A 22,556-nucleotide genomic window follows, 5' to 3' on the forward strand; every position below is an offset into this window, starting at 1 on the left:
GTTTGGTCATAGAATACCTGTGTGACATTCGTCAAGTGAAACTTTGAGTGAAAGCGTAGCACGGACGGCACCTGATGCTGCAGCACAATGAGCATCAACCATCAATCCATCCATGAAGAAAATGGAGTCTGAAATCCAAAGAGCCTGCAACTTTAACAACACTGACTTACTTTGTGACCACAAAAGAAGCCACACTTGTGGTGAGTTGCCCTGTTACTGTTGGAGCCACAAACTTCGCATACTTTTGAAAATCCAGCATTTAGTTGATCTTGATAAGCTCTCAGTGTCACAGTTGTAAACATGAAGCCGTTCTTCTACGAGGGGGTTTGGTGTCGTGGCATTTGTTTTTCTAGGCAGACTGTTAAAGAACGTGACACACATGTCTCCCGGATATCCTGTAGAATTCAACCAACCAGATGACAACTTGGAAACTCCTGAAGTGTTTCCAGATAAGTGTGCCATATGCATCACTCAGCCAACGGCCCATGGGCGTGACGTCTGACTACTTCAGTGATGACTCTGCCGCCTGGAATTGATTTGATTTTTTTCATAATTACCTTATTAAATGTTTCTGTGTTGACTTCTATGTCAAAAACTAAATGTAACCATTCACTTAAATCAATCAAAATACCAAAGGCTGTTACCAAATTTTAACCAACATCAACAAGTATCATCTCTACACTGCAAAGAAAAGAAGCTCTATCCAGAATGGCATTTATGTTTATTTACACATATGACTGTTTATTGCTGCTTAAATGTGTCATGTAATTAAACTACTGCATGATGTAGCCTAAATAAAGTATGTAAATAAATTAAAAAAAAGTGAGCAATGACATTTCCTCTCTCAAGGTCCATTAATGTACTAAAAACATATTTAAATCAGTTCATGTGAGTACAGTGGTTCAATATTAATATTATAAAGTGACGAGAATATTTTTGGTGCGCCAAAATAACAAAATAACAACTTCTATAGTGATGGCCGATTTCAAAACACTGCTTCAGGAAGCTTCAGAGCGTTATGAATCAGTGTGTGAAACCGCCAAACTGCTGAAGTCACGTGACTTTGGCGCTCCAAACCGCTGATTCGACACACTGATTCATTACGCTCCGAAGCTTCCTGATGCAGTGTTTTGAAATCGGCCATCACTATATAAGTCGTTATTTTGTTTTTTTGGCGCACCAAAAATATTCTTGTCGCTTTATAATATTAATATTGAACCACTGTACTCACATGAACTGATTTAAATATGCTTTTAGTACATTAATGGTCCTTGAGACAGGAAATGTGATTGCTGGCTATGCAGGCCTCACTGAGCCATTGGATTTCAACAAAAATATCTTAATTTTCATTCCGAAGATTAACAAAGGTTTTACGGGTGTGGAACGGCATGAGAAATGACATTATTTTTATTTTTGGGTGAACTAACCCTTTAACGAACACTCGTATGCAGCGGCCATTGTGAGTCCACAAGACCGAAAGTGCACATGAATGTGCCATTTGGGAAAGGGCCAAAGTCAGACAAATTTTCTAACCAGAATGCATTGCCTTTGTCAGGTGGTGCCACATGAAGTCGAACAAGCCTATAGAAAGCACATGGCAAGATCACATGAGGGAACAGGGAATCACATGACATGACAGGAACCCTTTCTGCATCCCAATGTGCATACTATCCACCCTTAATAGTATTGAATATTACTAATGTCACATAGGCTACCATTTAGGATGGATAGTATGCACACTGAGACGCAGACCATGACTAAAAGACAAAATAAAAGACATGAAACTATAAACATGAAACAAAACCCAAAACCATGTGACACTTACTCACATCGTACCTGCACTTTGTTAAGAGAATTCAGTGAGTGCGAACTGAACAAAACTAGCGTTTTCACCTGTGACAAATCTAAACGCCTCTGACTTCTACCTTCACCCTCTCCTCGGGTCATTTTGTCGACACACACACACACAAATAAATAAAAAATAAAAAAAACTGTTTTTGTTGTTATAAGAATAGTAACAAATCCTTCCCTTGTGGGTCAATTTGAGCCCCAGGAATGAATGGGAATTGGTGGGGGAAAAGAAATAATAATCTGGAACAATCTGACCATGCACACACACACATTCACACTTGTACACAAACACACACAGGGGTGCATATATGGGGGAATTTCCCCCCCCCCCCCCAAAAAAACAGTGACAATACAGACCACGCACAGATATGAAGTGGTATATCTGAAGTGCCATTTAAGTGAAAGAATGTGAAGAATGTGCTTATTTTGTTAAAAATAATAATAATAATTATAATTAACAGGTTGTCATTTAGAGGTAAATAAAATAATAAACAACAACAACAACAAAAAAACTCTGAAAAATTGCATAAGAAAAGAAAAGAAAAAAATATTATCAGAATAAAACAACAGGAGGAAAAAAATGCTTCCGGTCATTTTGACACGTGAGGGAAGGATGTGTAATTCACATGGGAGGAGAATATGAAGGGTGTTGTACAAAAAACGCGTAAAAAATCTGATGCAACCACTGATCTATATAAATAATTATATAATATATAATTATATAAAAGAAAATTTACTGGCCAAAACTATTTTTTACCAGCCATGAAATAAAAACAAACATTTATGACACCAGTATTTTAGGTACTAGTGAAAATTGATACCACAGCTAAAACTACTAGCTTAATTAATATAATTTTAATAGCCTACATTTTTAAAGACAGGTAAACAGTCAGTAATAAAATAAGAATGAATAATCAAATTACAAGCAATAGCACAAATAAATACAATGCAACGAAGATATAAATTAAATTTCATGCAGGTCTAGCAGTAGTTTCAGGTACAGAAATGTAATAAAGTAGGCTAATCAAATAAATAACATATTTCATATCCTTTTAAAAGGTCAAGAGCAGTGAGTGATTTTTGTTTTTCCCTTTGTTGTTTGGTTAACATTAAAAATGCAGACAGCACAGCAGGATTATTAGGATGCTGTCTCTTTAAGACGGATCATGCATTTTCTTTCTCAACTGAAGACAACCAACTATGTTTACTAGGATACTCGCCGAGACTGGCATTTTTTTGACATAATTTTGTGTGAATTTGTTCGTTAAAGCAAAGGAAGGCATGAAAGAGAGCTCAGCTTAGTATTTGCGCGCTGCCTGAGACAAGGTGTTCAGGGCGCGCGCTTCGGATGTGGAACTTCCCACATATCGCGTGAGTAACTGATTTCCTTTCGCGTGTTCTAGCGCTTGAATATTTACAGTGGAAAGACTTAACCTTCATGATGATGCACTGACCGTCAACTGTACAGAGCGTCGTTCATGTTCATGCTCTCACAACATTGCATTGTTAGAATTAAAAAAAAAAGTTACCCGCCATCTGGCGACCGACACAGTTTCATATACTCGACAACACCGATTTTTACTCGCATTTGGCGCTTGGCAAGTGTTAATTTTAGGACTTGTGTGTGTATATATATTGAGACCGCAATCGACACTTTTAATTTATTTTCACATTTCATTTTAATCACGACAGCCCTAATAGATTTAGTTTAACACCTTTCAAATTAGTGTCACGTCAGCCAGATGCCGCTGTCATGACAACGACTAGTCAAACAAACACTGACAATTAAAACCGTTAGTTACAGTTGTTACAGTTTACACCAAAAAAAGAAAAGAAAGAAAGAGAGGAAAGGCATCTGAAAAAATGGCATCTAAACCGGTATGTTAACAATATTACAGCAAATGTAAACTAGATGAGCAAAGTTAGTAAACGAAAGATTTTTTTTTTTTTTTGAGAGGGAGTAAAGTCTTTGCGTGGCAGGGGGAGCTGCCACTCGACCCGTCACCACTAGGGGCAGCTGCCCCTCAACCTGCTACCGTTATATGCGCCTGCCTCGGGACCCGTCACGGATATATGCGCCTGCTATGGCAAGCCAAAGTATTCACATACGCCTGGTCGGACGTCTAATTGCACGCTGACGCGTCAAAAGCGTGCGTTTTGACAGAAAAACGCGCATCCTCGACGTGTGATTTGCCATAAAAACACGCGTTCTTAACGCGCGCTTTGGGATAACAGAAATGCGTGTCGGAAAGAACCACACACGTCATTGACGTGTGATTTGCATAGCAGACGCATATACTCGTGGCGGGTCCCGTGGCATATGGAAGGCCAAAAGGGCCAAAAACACGTGAATTTGAACACGTCAACAACACTTTAAATACGTGTATTTGAAGTGTATTTCACGTGTGAAATACGTGTTAAAAATCTGTTTGAATGGGTCGGTGTCATTGGTTGCTGAAAACTTGGGTCAAACCATTTCTGTGAGCTTGTGTGTACCATTCATTTACTAGGATACCACCATTTAACATGCTAGATCAGCATATTCAGCCTTTTTATTTTGTCTTTTTTGTATAACTTATAGAAATAATATATTTAAATTGCCGTTTTATGAAAAAATAGATTTAATTTTGCCACATATGCCTTTTTTTTGTTGTTGTTGACGTGTTAAAATTCACATGTTTTTGGCCCTTTTGGCCTTCCATATCCGACCAGGCATAGGCTATATAGGCTATATGAATACTTTGGCTTGCCATAGCAGGCACATACAGTGGGTACGGAAAGTATTCAGACCCCCTTAAATTTTTCACTCTTTGTTATATTGCAGCCATTTGCTAAAATCATTTAAGTTCATTTTTTTTCCTCATTAATGTACACACAGCACCCCATATTGACAGAAAAACACAGAATTGTTGACATTTTTGCAGATTTATTAAAAAAGAAAAACTGAAATATCACATGGTCCTAAGTATTCAGACCCTTTGCTGTGACACTCATATATTTAACTCAGGTGCTGTCCATTTCTTCTGATCATCCTTGAGATGGTTCTACACCTTCATTTGAGTCCAGCTGTGTTTGATTATACTGATTGGACTTGATTAGGAAAGCCACACACCTGTCTATGTAAGACCTTACAGCTCACAGTGCATGTCAGAGCAAATGAGAATCATGAGGTCAAAGGAACTGCCTGAAGAGCTCAGAGACAGAATTGTGGCAAGGCACAGATCTGGCCAAGGTTACAAAAAAATTTCTGCTGCACTTAAGGTTCCTAAGAGCACAGTGGCCTCCATAATCCTTAAATGGAAGACGTTTGGGACGACCAGAACCCTTCCTAGAGCTGGCCGTCCGGCCAAACTGAGCTATCGGGGGAGAAGAGCCTTGGTGAGAGAGGTAAAGAAGAACCCAAAGATCACTGTGGCTGAGCTCCAGAGATGCAGTCGGGAGATGGGAGAAAGTTGTAGAAAGTCAACCATCACTGCAGCCCTCCACCAGTCGGGGCTTTATGGCAGAATGGCCCGACGGGAGCCTCTCCTCAGTGCAAGACACATGAAAAAACACCTGAAGGACTCCAAGATGGTGAGAAATAAGATCTGGTCTGATGAGACCAAGATAGAACTTTTTGGCCTTAATTCTAAGCGGTATGTGTGGAGAAAACCAGGCACTGCTCATCACCTGTCCAATACAGTCCCAACAGTGAAGCATGGTGGTGGCAGCATCATGCTGTGGGGGTGTTTTTCAGCTGCAGGGACAGGACGACTGGTTGCAATCGAGGGAAAGATGAATGCGGCCAAGTACAGGGATATCCTGGACGAAAACCTTCTCCAGAGTGCTCAGGACCTCAGACTGGGCCGAAGGTTTACCTTCCAACAAGACAATGACCCTAAGCACACAGCTAAAATAATGAAGAAGTGGCTTCACAACAATCCGTGACTGTTCTTGAATGGCCCAGCCAGAGCCCTGACTTAAACCCAATTGAGCATCTCTGGAGAGACCTAAAAATGGCTGTCCACCAACGTTTACCATCCAACCTGACAGAACTGGAGAGGATCTGCAAGGAGGAATGGCAGAGGATCCCCAAATCCAGGTGTGAAAAACTTGTTGCATCTTTCCCAAAAAGACTCATGGCTGTATTAGATCAAAAGGGTGCTTCTACTAAATACTGAGCAAAGGGTCTGAATACTTGGAACCATGTGATATTTCAGTTTTTCTTTTTTAAAAATTTGCAAAAATGTCAACAATTCTGTGTTTTTCTGTCAACATGGGGTGCTGTGTGTACATTAATGAGGAAAAAAAAAAAGAACTTGAAAAATGATTTTAGCAAATGGCTGCAATATAACAAAGAGTGAAAAATTTAAGGGGGTCTGAATACTTTCCGTACCCACTGTATATCCGTGACGGGTCCCATGGCTGGCGCATATAATGGTGGCAGTTCCCAAGGCAGGGGCATATAACGGTGGCAGGTCGAGTGGCAGCTGCCCCTAGCGGTGACGGGTCGAGTGGCAGGTTGAGCGGCAGCTCCCCCTGCCACGCAAAGATTTTACTCCCTTTTTTTTAAACAAAATGTTTTGCATGATGCCGCTTGTAGGCTTAAAATCACCGTATCGAACGAGAGTACAAACGTGTGAAAATATCTTTTAATTTGGTGGTGGTAAATTATTTTGAGCTAATTTTGTGGTATGCCTGCAGTAAAACAGAACTATGCTTGTATTATTGTGAATATGGACATTTACAATGTTAGCTGGGTCCCAGCCAGTTTTGTCCTCAGTTTCCATGTAGGCCTCACATGGGTTAGCCCAGATGAAATAAACACTTCTCAGTTTTTGAAGTCCAAAAAAGTGCATCCTTCGATTATAAAACATACTTCACATGGCTCCGGGGGTTTAATAAAGGTCTTCTGAAGTGAATCACTGCATTTGTGTAAAACAAATATCCTTATTTAAAACTTTATAAAGTAAAATAATGAGCTTCCAGCGCGACAGCCATGAATATTTGTGCATTTACTGGTAAAGTCATTCTGGTCATTTTATGGTAATTTACCGGGATTGCTGTGTGAAAGTTGCTAGTGTGTGTGTGTGTGTGTGTGCAGGTTTATATTACATTGTGTAATGTAATATAAATGTCCCCACAAGGATAGTAAAACCTGAGATCACCTACATTGTGGGGATCAGCCAGCGGTCCCCACGAGTCAAATGGATTAATAAACATACTAAATGATGATTTTCTTGAAAATGTAAAAATGCAGAAAGTTTTTTTCACGGGTAGGTTTAGGGGACATTTATACAGTTCATCATTGAAATCAAATTGATTTCTGAGTATGGGTGTGTGTGGTTCAGGTAGGCTATTCCCTAAGGTGTGGGAACAAAATGTGCAATTCCAGGCATTTTTGACCTTGTGGGGACTTTTTTGTTACCCATGAGGAAAACAGCTTATAAATCATACTACATTAGATAGATAGATAGATAGATAGATAGATAGAACAGCTTTTACAATGACCAACTATAGAAGATGTGTTCGTTTTCTATATTTTCAGTTGATGCATAACCAACTGTATTTTGCTTTTTTTTTATAATGTTTTACAGGACACAACTAAAGTGGTTGAATATGCAACCTATTCAGCTAATGCCAGTCCGGTAAGAAAATCTTTTAATTTGCTGGTAAATTATTTTGAGCAACTTTTTGTGGTATACCTGCAGTAAAACTGAACTATGCTTGTGTTAATGTGAATACAGACATGTACAATGTTAGCATGCCCTACTTTTTCTGCAGTCAATAATATACGACTGCTACGTAGAGGAGTTAAAGAGGAGGAAAAAAATAGAAAAGGACGATAAAAAAAAGGTGGAGAAAAAAAAGGAGGATTGGAAGTATAAGGAGGAGGAGGATGAAGAGGAGGATGAAGAAGAGGAAGATGAAGAACAAGAGGATGAAGAAGAAGAGGATGAAGAAGAGGAGGTTGAAGATACTCAGGTGGCTAGACAACAAATATGATCTTACAAAGATTGTAACCTTTACTTGTAATTGTAAAATTGTCATTTTTACATTGACAGATGAATTTCATGGAGTCACAAACAGAGACTAAATTGGCCCACTTTTTAGTGTATAAAAGTATACTTTTAGGCATAATTTAAGTGTAACATCAGTAAACTTTGAGTACACAACTAGTTTAAAACTAGTTGTTTTTCACTTGTAGTGCAACTACACTACAAATTAATAGTTATTGTATTTATTGTAAAATTTCGAAGAAACCACAAAGCTGGCACGGCGGTATGAAGCTACAATATCATGACAAAATCATTATTGTTGATTATTGCTCTTGATATTATAATACATATTATTTATACATGTTTCTTGTCTTATTTAGTTCAGACTTTTCATCCAGTCAGAAATGAATGCTTTGTCACAAATATCTTTCACAAGGAGCTTGGGATTCAAATGTGTTTTGTCCTGTAGGAGTGTGCAGAGCCTTCAGAAGAGAAGGATTTAACCTGTTCAAAAGTAATCAAGAAAATTATTTATGTCTTATTTGATTCAAGAGTGTGATTGATTTGTTTTAGGTGAGATAAAGGGGAAAAAAATACCCTCTTATGCTTACAGAAAGATGACAAATTTGACATATCGCAGATAGCTAAGGCCATCTGGATGATGGAGCGTGCGGTGGTTAATAATATTTATGGAGAAATTAGTGATGGTAAATAAAGAAACCATTTCTTTTCACTGCTACACTCTTTATTTTGGATTACTGACAGAAGGACAGGTATTGTTTAAAAATGTAAACACCTTTATATCCAAATCTCAGATTTCCTGTACTTTGAGGATCCAGCTGATGAATTTCGAGGAGAGAAGGGCACTCTTCTCCCGCTGTGGAAATTTCAGTACGAAAAAGCCAAAGGTCTGTCTGTGACTGCCCTCTGCTGGTGAGTTTTATACTGTATTAAAACAAAATGCAGAGGTTTTGAGTAAAATAAGAAGCACTTCTTTGAGTGACGTTTGTATTTGTTCATTTCTAGGAGTACTGAATTCAATGATTTTTTCGCCGTTGGTCTTGGGTCATGTAAGTTTACTATACTTAGACAAGTAATCATTTGCTGGCCAAATGACTCTGAAACGTGTTTCATCTCACCCCTCAAGATGGATATCCTCATGAGGATCCTGGTGGCATGCTTCTCTTTTACACCGTGAACATGCACACTTTCCCAGAATTCTTCTTTGACACGGAATCTGGCGTAATGTGCGTAGACATCCACAAACCACAGGGACACCTGGTGGCTGTGGGTTTCCATGATGGCTGTGTTGCTGTGTACAGCCTGCTGAGAAAGAAAAAGAAGCCCATTTATAACAGCAGAGCCAGCTCCGGGAAACACAGAGGCCCTGTGATGCAGGTATGGATGAGGATATGACCATGGAGTCATGGGTAAAATAATAACAGTAAACCATCATTACCTATGAAATGACAGTGGAGCCGTATGTTCAATTCAGTGGCTGGAATAAACTGTTTGTACAGTTTGCACTATTTTTTTTTTGTTGTTTTTTTTTTTTTTTTTTTTTTTTTTACAAAAAAAAAACAAACAAACATACTTCTATACTCTTCAAACTGAACTTTTTTTTCTAACAGATTCTTTTCATTGAAGAATTCTGGGGAAAAAAATTTATCATAGTTTCCACAAACATGTTAAGCAGCACAACTGTTTTCAACACTGATAATAAAAGGAAATGTTTCTCAAGCACCAAATCAGCAAACTAATATTAAGATTTGTTTCTGAAGGATCATGTGACACTGTAGTAATGGCTATTTAAGTCAAATAATATTTAACTGTACTTTTGATCAAATAAATGCAGGCTTTTTTAACATTTAAATATCTTACAGACCCCCAACTTTTGAATTTTAAATAAAATTAAATACAGATTTTCATTCAGTGCTTGTATAGTTTTCGTAATTGTTGGTTGATACAAAAGTCTTGGCTGTGCTGCATGTGTTTCATTGTCTTTGTTACAGGTGAAGTGGCAGCAAGATGATTTGGACAATAATCACAACTTCTTCTCTGTGTCCGCTGATGGACGAGTGGTGTCTTGGACTCTAAGAGAGGTACAGAAGGAAACATCTAAGTGTTGATTCTAAAACAAGTCATCGTTGTATGAGGTTAATGGATGCCAGTCATATGGATTTCAGCATGAACTAGTCTTCAAAGACATCATCAAACTCCCAGCCATGGACAAAGTTCCTGATGACCTTAAGGATGTCATTCCCACACGTATGAACCAACTTACCTTATTTGTTTATAAACGCATACTCCTCAAGGGAGCTTTTAATCAGTTTTAATCATTTATGTTCTAATCGGTTTTTAGAAACCGCACAGAACAGAAAGAAACAGTTAAAATGTCGAATAATTGTGCAAATGGTGTAAAAGTTACTTGTATTATCATCCTCACTGAAGATATTTTCCCTGTGGTTATAGCTGGAATATCTTTGGACTTTAATAAAAAATATGAGTTCCTTTATCTTCTCGCCTCTCAATCTGGAACGATTTACAAGGTCAGTCATATACCATCACATCCAATATATGAGCATCTGCAGACCTTTAGTCATCTATCGCTATCAAACTATTCTTTTTGACAGACCCAGAAAGTTTTGTTTCTCATCTGTATGCCACATTTTTCTCCGTATGGCTTGTTTTGTTCTAAATTACAAACATCACAGGCAAACACATAAAAATTTAAATTTTCACTCCTACTGACTCCAACATCCCTCCACTTCTACACAACAACACACTCACACACATATACTTAGCTTTCTAAATGGGGACATTCCATAGACTTATATTGTTTCTAGATACAGTTAGTTATAAATACTGTAACCTAACCTTAACCCACACCCTAAAAGGATGTTTTTTATAAATGAGGATGGTCATATTTAGCACACATCTGGGTAAAAATTTGTCTCGAAAATATGATTAAGTAGGTACACACAATTATAAAAATAAGCATCTATGTGCCATGCTAATGCAACAGCCATTAAAGCTGAACAAATGCTTGCAGATTTTCTTGTTCTCTTATATATAAATATTACATTAGGGGTGTAACGGCACATGTATTCATCCCAAACCGTGCCGTACAGACGTCACTGTTCAGTCAGACGACGAATCCACGATCCACACTCCAGTCCAGAAGGGGGAGCACATGGTAATACAACGATGTTTGCTAACTGCCACAACAGAAAAAAAGAGCAGAAGAAGAACAGCGCATACGCAAATGACTTGAACACTTGAAAAATTCCACTAGGCAGTGCTTAATACACTAGGAGGCTGTACTGTACCAACTACCGTGACTTCTGTGTACCGTTACACCCCTAATATATATATATATATATTAACCTATAATGAGTGTAATATTTGTGTGTCACAGGGCTCCATATATACTTCTAGCACTTTCCTGGATGAGTATGATGCACACTTCCTCATGAGTGTCATGTGTGTGAGGTGGAATCCCTTCCATTCCAGAGTTTTCATCTCCTGCGGCATGGACTGGATGGTGAAAATTTGGAATGAGAAAATAAAGTATGAGCACCATTCCCTGCAGCACTATATCTACAGCAGCCTTTTCCACCTCTCAAACCTATCCTTCAGTTGTCTTAATTTAAAATGTCTTGACAAATAAATTATACTGTCTCTGTTCCGCAAAAAGACACCTTTGGGTTAATAATGATGAATGAATCTTTCTCTTGACTGCACATTATGTCTGTGTTAGTAGTCAGACACATTGAATTTACAAATGGCTGTGCCGCTCTTACATTAAAAATAAGGTGGATAGAGCTTTACCTCCTGAAGTGTTTGTAGGATCTGCAATGGCAGAATAAGCAATTTGAAGTGTGTTTATATAATACAAGTTGACCGAATAGATTTTTCAAAATCTGTTACACAACAGACAACAATTTTGACTTGCCCCTCAGTTTGTGAAATCAAACACAGATTGTTTACATGAATGCATTTACAATTAAAATCTGGGGCAAGTTGTTTAGAAGCTTGTTGGTTGTATTGATCAGAAGTAAAGAAATGTATAATGTTAGAAAAGATTTCTATTTCACATAAATGCTGTTTTTTAAAAACTTTTTTTCCATCAAAGAATCTAGAAAAAAAAGTATCAAAGTTTCCACAAAAGAATTAGGCAGTATAACTGTTTCAACTGAATAAGAGTCATGGCTGCTGAAAATTCAGTTTTTCCACCACAAATATATATATAATTTTATATGTATATTAATTTTCCCTCACAAAAAAAAAGTTATTTTATCTGTAAAGTTGAAAATTGATCACCTTTGTCTCATGTTAACAGCTCTAAGAGAGCAGCTCCCTGCACAGACACGGACAGTGATATATAGAGTATTGTCAGGTCTGGTTCTCAGACAAATGTCAGGAGATAAATTCATCTGTCACCTCAAAATGAGAAGCAGTCTCCTTTCATTGGGATCATGTGGAACTATTGATTCATACCCCTTCTCTTTTTTCCTTACTGATTGTGACAGTCTTGCCTGGGGAAGTCCTGATGATGTTTTTTTAAGATGTCTCTCTGTTATATTTCACATCTTTACACATCAGTTACTCCGACTGCCAAAATTTGAACATTAGATGAACTCAGAATGGGAGCAATGTAGTTTCTGTTAAAGGTTTGTTTTGACTGAATAGTAGCTTATCTGAAGTATTCTACTATTCCAGTAAAAATTCATGTCTCTCCTATGCAGCTCTCCTGTGTTCACCTTTGACCTGAGAGCTGGTGTGACAGATGTGGCCTGGGCTCCATACTCCTCCACTGTCTTTGCTGCTGTCACCACTGATGGAAAGGTAAACATCCCAACTGACTCCTCTAATACAAACAAAATGGTAAAATCCACTATATGATAAAATCCTTTTATTAAATATTTTATTTTTCTAATAATAACAACAACAAAAAGTAATAATTAAAGTAATAATAACATTAATAATAATTCATTTAATAATCTCTCACCTTAAAATAGTATTTTTCTGGATACTTCCACTTAAAGCACATTACATTTTCATGATAATGATTGCTAAAGAAACAGTAGCATGCTGACAATAGGACGTTTTTCCAACAGTGCTCGACTGCACCTGTAAGCTGCGGCACACACAAACACTCACCATATGTCTGCGCAAGTCAAGAACCACAACATATATCCTGTGGCCTAATATTATTATTATTATTATTATTAAATTGTACTGCTGGTCTAAGGCACTTGTCTAAGGCTGCTTCAGACATCATCTGTCAGTCTTGATCGGCTCAATCGTGGCGGCTTTTGCTGTTAGTACCACTGTAACTCTGACAGGCGCTCTCTCTCTCTCATGTAATCAAGCAATAAAGTAAAACATACATACAAAACCAAAAGTTAAATGTCAGTCAGGTCCTGCCAGAAGCTGTTACTGCTACTGTGATCATTAGTGCAATCAAAAATGGAAAAATGTCCTGCACTTAAAATAGTAGATATCTATCCACCCATGGAAACTAAAGGAACCTCAAATGCCATGCCTGTAATTTATAGCAAAAAATCTAGCATTAATTCGATCTCAATTGGATTCATTAAAATAAGTTATTACTTCACCACCAACGTGACATCATTAACCAACATTTTTGAACAACAAATTTGCCACAAGATGGTTACAGGAAACAGTCATGACTAGCTGGTTGATTTCTTCAACGATGCATCGTACTATGGTAGTTAAACAGAGTTACGTTAAGGTAGAGTTACGTCGTTGTACAGGAAACACACCCCTGGCTTGATTTGGACTTCCTTCTTGGACATCAAGTAGAAAGAAAGTTCCTCAAGAGAAAGTGTAACGGAGGCCAGCTAGTAGTCGCTGTGCGAGTAAACCTCACTCCTGTGATCTCAAGAGATGCTCTAGCAACTGACGCTAGGGGTTGCAGCCTTTAGCCTCCTTGTTAAGCGTCCAACTCCCACGCCGGAGACCCAGGTTCGAGGCCCATGCATCGCGGGGCGAGTAGGACCTGGGTAGAGGGGTTACAACAGCAAATATACTTCATGTGAAATAAAACTTCAATCAAAATATATCAATGAATATATATTTAAATGATATAAATTTAAATTTTACATATATAATCTTGCTTGCTGACACTCCAAAGCCAAAACAAGAGAATACATTACAGAGGTGCTAATGTCTGCTTCACACTGAAAACATCAAAACACAAACTGATGCAACATACATTAATGACACTAAAACTTCCTGCTCCTCTTCTATTTCTCTCTCAGGTTCATGTGTTCGACCTCAGTGTCAACAAATATGAGGCTCTCTGCCAACAAGTAGTGGTGTCCAAGAAGAAAACTCCTGTGAAAATTGAATTCAACCCTGTCCATCCCATCATCATCGTGGGCGATGACCGCGGCCATGTCGTCAGCCTCAAGCTCTCGCCCAACCTCCGCAAGAAGCCTAAAGTAAGAGATTCACTAATACTATGTATAGGCCTCCAATGAAATCACATGCTTAATCGATCAGTGCTGTTTCAATCACTGCTGTGCTGCATACTTCATGTGCTGAATTGCTGTATCTGCATCTGTGTGACTGCTTCAGACATGAATGTACAGCACACGCACAACCCACTGCGGGAACACATTAACATAGCGTATTGAACGTAAATGTAAATATAATTTGTTTGCCAGGTAATAAAACAATATCATTCAGATATCAATCAGTTAGACTGCACTGTGGGAAAAGGGCTTTCAGAACAAACTGATGCAGAAAAATAAATTACATGACTGAAGGTCCTTGAAGTTTTGCAGTGAATCCAGAGTGAACAAAGTCAAATGATATGAATAATTCAGGTTCCCATTCGGAAATGTAGATAAATCTACACTACTGTTACACTAGAAGAGGTTTCTTATGCTCACAATGGCTGCATTTATTTGATCAAAAATACAGTTGAAAATACCTGTTTTTTATTTTAATATATTTTAATCTATGCCTGTGATGGCAACGCTGAATTTTCAGCATCCACTTCAGTGTCACATGATCCTTCAGAAATAATTTTAATATGCTGATCGAATGCTCAGGAAATATTTATTCTTATTATCAATGTTGAAAACAGTTTTTGTGAAAACGGTGATACATTTTTTCAAGGTTCTTTGATGAACAAAGTTCAAAAGAACAGCATTTATCTGAAATAGAAAATTGTATCATTATAAATGTCTTTACTGTCACTTTTGATCAATTTATGCACTTTTGCTGGACAAAAGTATTTGTCTATGACATTTTTCAAGCTAATGATATCAATAAAGACAGTCTGAAGGTCTTTTTTTCTGTTATATATATATTTTCCTCTGTTACAGAAATTAAGGCAAAGACTAGCATGACAACTTGTTTTGTGGAGCAAAAAACATCCTGTCTGATTTCATTATATGTGGATGATGTTTTGTTATACGTCTCTAACCCTGATTTATCAGTACTCTATATTATTTCAGTCTTAGAAGAGTTTGGTAAATTCTCAGGCTGTAAGCTTAACTTGTATAAAAGTGAAGTATTCCCAGTCAAATCATCTCTCTGCATAGATACTTCCCTTATCCCGTTTAGAAGAGTTCATAAGGGTTTTACATACCTAGGTGTACAAGTCACATGATCATTTACTGATTTGTTTAAAGCTAATTTTTCCCCGCTTTTAGGTCGTTGTAAAGATGATTTTACCGAATGGTCCAAATTACCCTTGTCGTTAGCAGGTCGTATTAACCTAGTTAAAATGTCAGTCCTACCTCGCTTCCTGTATTTATTTTCAAATATTCTTATTTTTATAAGTAATAGCTTTTTTTATTAAATTAGACAGCTTAATTTCTTCTTTCCAATGGTAAAACACCCCTAAGCTTCTAAGCTTTAAAATGATACCTATTTTGTGTTATTCCATGTTGGAAAACAAGCATGAACAGTTCCAGAAACATTGGATAACACATTGCATCCCGGAAAGACGAGAGACATGTTTTAGCCAAATATGTTAAATCACTCCGTGAGTAATATCTCGTGATCGACGCAATGGATTATGTTGTTTTTGGGCTCATTTTAATCGTAAGAATCTGCTGTAAATGGCGATTTGTCATGATCTATAATCTGTGCATTTTTCATTAAGTTATGAGCAAAAACGGCATAAGAAATTAGCGCCTGTGCGCTGTTTTTGTTGTAAACTCAGTTTGCGCAGACTCATTAGAGGATGAAAACAATGCAACAGGAGCATGTTGGAGGCATGATCTGAACACGCAAAGTCTCTGATTTTGTATGCAAAAAGAATTTTTGTGCTATCTACTTGGTTTCAGTTTTTATTGGCTCTTAAAGGGAGACACACAAACGCGCTCCTGTCAGTTTTATAGGGTTAATAACACTTTTTGCTTTTGTCAGGAACTTTTAAAAGTCGTTTTGCTTTGCCTAGAACTCATTTTTGCAAATCAGAAGCATTATAAAAAAAGTATTTAATTCTTTTCCAGCACTACCCCCTTCCTCACCAATTGAAATGTTACTTGATCTTAATCAGTTAGGGGCTTATTTCATTTATATACTCTATTATATCCTCTATTGATCCACAAACTTTAGACAGTATTCAAACGGCCTGGCAGAGTGATTTGGGCATACAGTTTACAGAGAGCAAATGGTATGATATTCTAGGCCAGGTACACTCTTCATCTCCTTGTGCCAGGCATGGTCTTGTCCAATTCAAGATACTTCACAGACTTCATTTTACTAACTCAAAGTTAGCTAAGATTTATCCCAACATCAGCTCTGCATGTAATAGGTGTTCACGTTCGCCGCAACAAAGGCTCACATGTTTTGGTTTTGTCCTCGGCTGGAGGAATTCTGGAAATAATTTTTTGAGACTAATAATAATATCTATGGAATTCATATTAGTCCTGACCCCTTAATAGCTATTTTTGGCACTAGGACTGAGGGCATAGAACTTAGGAAAGATATAAAAACAGCTATTCCCTTTATTTCACTTTTGGCTAGGCGTTTAATCTTATTACAAAAATAATACGATTATTATTTTTTAAAACATGGTTTTATAAAACATGGTCCTCCTTTCTAAGATATTTTGAAGAACTAAACCTGTCTGAAGGGTGAAACACCCCCCACCACTTATTTTATTAGTGATGTTGTAAACTGTCCTGTGAAAATGTATGTATACATTTATGCAATATTTGTTTTTTTTTTATTTCTTTTATTGTTTATTTACTTATTTATTTTTAAATTATTATGACTATGATAATATTGTGTGCTCTTTATCTCCTTATCTTGTCTTTTTTTTCTCTTAATGGATTTATTTTGATCTCTCAGCCTTTGGCATGGTACAACAGCTGATAAGCTGGATAAGTGTGGGATACTTGACCTCTTTGTATTTGTACCAATCACTTAAGAATTGTACTTTACAAGGATTGTACCTGTAGGATTGTACAAGACTTTTGTTGTGTTGTATGGGTAAGAATGGGAACAGGAAGTTAGGAGTTTAAAACTTGTCTTTAACGTTTGTACCATTATTGTGAATAATGGTAAAACTTTTGATAAATAGAGAATAGATAAATAGAGATAAATTGGAGAGTGTTTAATTAGTGTGAGTGAATTTCTCTGTTGAGAAGCTGGTCTGGTCCGGTTTAGTTCATTACGGTGTTGTTGGCATGATTAGCAACAGTAATGTCAGGCAAATGTCGTGCAAGATCGGAGCAAGTCTGCCACAGCACACAGAGGAAATAACCTCTTGCTAACACCTCTCTCATTACCTCCAGAAACGTTTAAATGGGAACTTCACACTGAGAAGTGTTTGTGATTGTTACTGGCACCCCTGGGTCAAGTCCTCTCACTACCAGCATCTGACTCATCTCGTTCTCTTCATTTCTGTCTTTGGCTCTGCAGGACAAAAAGGGTCAGGAGTTGCCGAATGGGCCGGAGGAGGAAATGGCAAAGATTGAGCAACTGTTGAACTTACGGAGATAAACTCATGCAGACAGAGAAGACCAGAATGACAGCAAATAGAAAACAAAAAAAAAAGTAAAAAATAAATGCAAAATTAAATAAATAAATAAATATGCAAAAAAGTAAAAAATAAATGCATAAAAATAAACACAAATAAATAAATATAAACACACACACACACACACATATATATATATATATATATATTCTGATGTTAAAATTTTTTGATTATTTTAGATTTTACATTTTAGAAAAAGATTTTGTGTTATTTTGTTCATTGTTCATTTTGTATTAAAATTCCTCTTTCAATTAAGCTCTTATTAAAATTTCTTTCTCACACTTGAGCTTTTATTCATTTGTACATGCTAATTAGCATAGCGAGATTGTTAGCTAGTAAGTTGCAGCCCAAGTAGAATGTTCCCTACAAGTTCTCTAAAGGTGACAAAAATTCTGAACCCTTACAGAACATTAGGGATGTTCCTAAAATGTCCTCTTTTGGTAGTGAAAGTGCTGCAGTTCAAGGTTCCTTATATGACTTTAGGAGGACGTTCCATTTTGGTTATTTTATGGGCACATAAGAAAGTTACAAAGAGGACATCTGGGGAGTTAATAGAATGTTCCCACATGGTCCTCTGTTGGTCATTTAATAATGTTCCTGATATGACTTTACGGAGACGTTCTATTTTAGTTATTTTATAGTCGCTCGAGATCGTTACAAAAAGGACATTTGGGAAGTTAACAGAACGACCTATAGTAATAGTCCCCTAAACATTCCCAGAACGTCCTGAATGTTCCCTGAAGGTCCACCAAATAATGTTCCCCAACCCTTAAAAGAACTCCACATCTTGACCGTCTCGGAACGTACTGGGAACGTTACCAGGTGACGTCCTTGACACCATGCCCTTGTCAAACAATCCTAAAGGATTCCAGAAAGAAAACTGTACAGGATTCTAATTAGAATTTCTATCATATTTTGGAACCATACCTATAGGACTTGTCTTATAGACATAAATATCATAATTTCTGGGATGGTGTACAAAAGATTTGGTTCTTATTCTGTTCATTTTCTTTGCAGCATCTTGTTTACTGAGACAATGTACGCTGTAAAAAAACTTTAAAAAACGATGAAATGCATGGCATTAAAGATCATTAAAAAACATTAACCTCTTAACTGTCACGATCCCGCTGGCGGGACGCGTCCCAGCCAGCACACCCATGTAGGCCCAACATGGTTTAACCCAGATGAAATGAACACTCTTCAGTGTGCACACTACTGGCTGTTAAACGTAATCATCAGTAATGTAATCAGTGTAGGAGTTAATGAGATAATTATGTAATTAAGTGATGATTGAGCATTATTGAAGATAGCTGCTTTTAACAAGGAATCAACGAAGGAAAGAGAAACAACAAGAACAGAAAAATCGAAACACAAGAACTTCAACGCAGATCTCAGCAGATGAGGATTAAATATACAGCATTACTCCATATACAGCATTACTAGCTTCACTTATTACTAACCAGATTGAATTTATGTCTGTTATACGTCTACAGAAGCTTTAAGAGAGAGAGTTTTTTTGTTGTTGTTGATTTTTTATTGAAATTTGTTTGGTTTTTTATGTCACCGTCATGGTGATTGGTGTTTTCTTTAGTTGGGTAGTTTGACTTGGCTTTTTAATGTTAGAGTTTCTCTGGCTGTTGTAACTGAGTTTGTTATGGCAAGAAAAGTATAAGAAAACGGAAAATCAGTAGCTGCTTCGTGATAAGAAGATAATTATTGTGTAGTGGCTTAACTCACTGATCTTATGACTGAGTTTAATATGAGCAATATCTTACTAACTTTGCTTTATTGTGATTCTAGTAAAGATCCAGCACCGTTTCAATCAGAAAATCTGAATGGGATTTAAAACAGATTGTACACTAACCATTTTAAACTATGCTGAGGTTTACTCACAAACATACATCAAGAATCAGCGTATGAATCTCAACAATGGTGACATGCTTAATGCCGCAATGCATTCTGGGGGCCATGGATGAGTTTTGCAAAATGCACCCAGAATGCATTGTGGCATGAAGCATGTCACCGTTGTTGAGATTCATATGCTGATTCTAGATGTCTGTGTGTGAGTCAACTTTGCAGAAGTTTAAAGTGTTTAGTGTACAATGTGTTTTAAAACTCATTCAGCTTTTCTGATTAAAACTGTTTTATTGTTGTGTTTCTAGAAGAAATCCAACACAAACTAAACATTTTGCTCATATAAAGCTCAGTTATTAGATCAGTGAATTAAGTCACTACATGATGATTATATTCTTATCATCAAACAGCTGACAGCAGCTGATCACATTATTTCTTGCCTTTAATACCATAACAAACAGCTACAGCAACCAAAGAAGAACACTAAAAAAATTCAAGAGTAAAACTTCACAACTAAAGCAAACACTGACTTCGATAATGGTGACATCAAACCAAACTAATTTTCAACAAATCATCAACATCTAAACCTCTGGTAATTCTCAATAACAACTTTTGTAGATGTATGTCAGAAATAAAGTCAGTCTGGTTAGTAATAAGTGAAGCTGGTAATGCTGTTTGTGGAGATGTTTAATCAGATCTTGAGAGATTTAATGTCTTTTATCTTCAGTTGGTTTCATCTAAGGCTGTGGCTGAAGTCGTACTTCATGTTGTTCCTCTGTCCTTCGGTGATTCTGCTCGTTATCACCTAATTATCTCATTAACTCCAACACTGATTCAGTGTTACATTTAACAGCCTGTAGTGTGCACTCTGAAGAGTGTGGACCTAAGAGATAGAGACAGAGATCTGGGCTAAACCATGTGGGGCCTACATGGGTGTACTGGCTGGGAGGCGTCCCGCCAGGGGGACCGTGACACTTAAGGGGTTAAAAAATGATCAATGACTGGCAAAAGCAGCTACCGAACAAAACCTAAAATTAAAGTGAAATATCCTAATTTATATTCCTTTAATATCTAATTTATGTCTATCACACCTGATTCAACTCATGAGCTCATTCTAGAGACTGGATGTGTCAGATATAGAGAGACATTCAAAATGTTCAGGGCTGCTGCTCCTCCAGGATAGGTTTGAGAAGCACTGCTCTAGATCTCAGCATCCGCACATATTTAAAACCAGTATGACTTTATTTCTTTCATACAAAACTTCTTAATGAGAATTAACAGAGGTTTAGATGATGATGTTTTATTGAAAATAATAAAGTTTGAAGTCACTGTTATGGAGGTGAGAGTTTGCTTTAGATGAGCCTTTGATTCTTGATATTTTAGCACCAGATTTTCTCTGGCTGCATTAACTGTAATTCCAAAACACACTTGTTATAGCAAAAATTGCAAGAGAATTTTTCAACAGATGATTTTTTTTTTTTTTTAATGATGGTGATTCACTGATTCTCTCCAGAGTCTAAACTCTTGAATGTGTTACTGTTAGTTTTGCATTATTTACATCTTTTTTTTATGACAGTTAAATGTTCTGATTTTAAAAATCATTATACAGAGTTTTGAGCAGCATCTTTTAGACTCACACAGACATCATGAATCAGCGTATGAACCTCAACAATGGTGACAATAAACAAAAATCTTTTTTTGTGACTTTAGTAGCTTGTTTTGTGAAGCTCAGAGTTAATGTTTGTGCTTGTGCTGTTGTCAGCTGATGACTTACCAGAAGAGTTTGCACTTTACAGAAAAAGGTTTCATAATGATAATCTAGAAAACCTGTAAAGTGCATTTTTTTTGTAAGATATTAAAGAAAAATTAGAATATTTTTACCTTAATTTTACAGTTTTTGTTTGAACAGATGCTTTTGTTAGTCAATTTAGCTCTAATTTTCAATTACATTTTTTGACAAGGGCAGCAGGGACGTTCTGGGAACGTAAAATTTCTAGCGAGGAGTCACTGATGCAGTCAGGCACTACTGAATGACTCGACAGAGGGCATTGAGAGTTTTTTTTTCCTTCATATAAGACTCTCAGGCAGAGTGGTACAGTGTAAGAGAGCTCAGGTACAATCCCAGCAGCGCACGCTCAGCCAACTCACTCCTCGTCCTAGAGTGTTTTTACATGCTGCCCTAATTATACTAGTAATTAGACGACTAATTCATGATGACAAACCATGTTGCCTAATCCATGATTGATCACTGCAGAGAGTAAAATATGTAAACAGCATTGATGCCGTCAGAAAGTACCTCTATTTATTCCTCTGATGTGCATTTCCTGGGTACCAGGACGCTATCCTGGCTGGAGGAAAAATATCAGAACCAGTATGAGCAGAGCTACCAGGATGCGGCAGTGGACAGTCCCATAGCAGAGATGGAGTCTTCATATCACTGACACAGAGACAGCCTCTCGGATCAGCTGTCAGCCCCAGAAGACACTGCTCTGATCTGGGACCTGTGAAGCTCAGTGCCTCAAAGCCCGGCTGCTGTCATTATTTGTCACCCAGTGGTCCTCCTGATCATCTGATTCTGTGTGAACAAGTACGCCCTATACTCTTCACATCTCTTATGTTTGCAAATCAAGGACAATGTGTTTAGGTGGAGGAAGACTTTGAAACTGATCTGACAATGGATCAAGAGTATAGCCAGAAGGGGGTTTCTGCTGTGAAGAGCTCTAACTTTAAATGACTGTACAACATCACTGTTGTTCACTTCAATCACAAAAACCACCAGAATCATTGAACTCAAGTGTATGGAACCTATGCATCATGTCTCTAACCATTGTGACACCTGC

The 22,556-nt window shown here is 37.3% G+C and overlaps 1 protein-coding gene across 1 annotated transcript; it reads left to right on the plus strand.

The window, feature by feature from the left end:
• The first annotated feature begins 3,637 nt into the window (after positions 1–3,637).
• On the plus strand, positions 3,638–17,970 carry LOC127503805 (dynein axonemal intermediate chain 1-like). The gene is made up of 15 exons (XM_051877920.1): positions 3,638–3,729; positions 7,428–7,478; positions 7,615–7,815; positions 8,299–8,343; positions 8,443–8,536; positions 8,645–8,762; positions 8,856–8,899; positions 8,977–9,227; positions 9,842–9,931; positions 10,016–10,097; positions 10,302–10,378; positions 11,248–11,399; positions 12,578–12,677; positions 14,117–14,299; positions 17,745–17,970. The coding sequence occupies exons 1-15, from the start codon at positions 3,715–3,717 to the stop codon at positions 17,823–17,825; spliced, it is 1,584 nt and encodes a 527-aa protein (XP_051733880.1). The 5' UTR covers positions 3,638–3,714; the 3' UTR covers positions 17,826–17,970.
• The last annotated feature ends 4,586 nt before the right edge of the window (positions 17,971–22,556 follow it).

Source organism: Ctenopharyngodon idella, chromosome 21 (genome assembly GCF_019924925.1).
Source record: "Ctenopharyngodon idella isolate HZGC_01 chromosome 21, HZGC01, whole genome shotgun sequence".
In the NCBI taxonomy this organism is placed as follows: domain Eukaryota; kingdom Metazoa; phylum Chordata; class Actinopteri; order Cypriniformes; family Xenocyprididae; genus Ctenopharyngodon; species Ctenopharyngodon idella.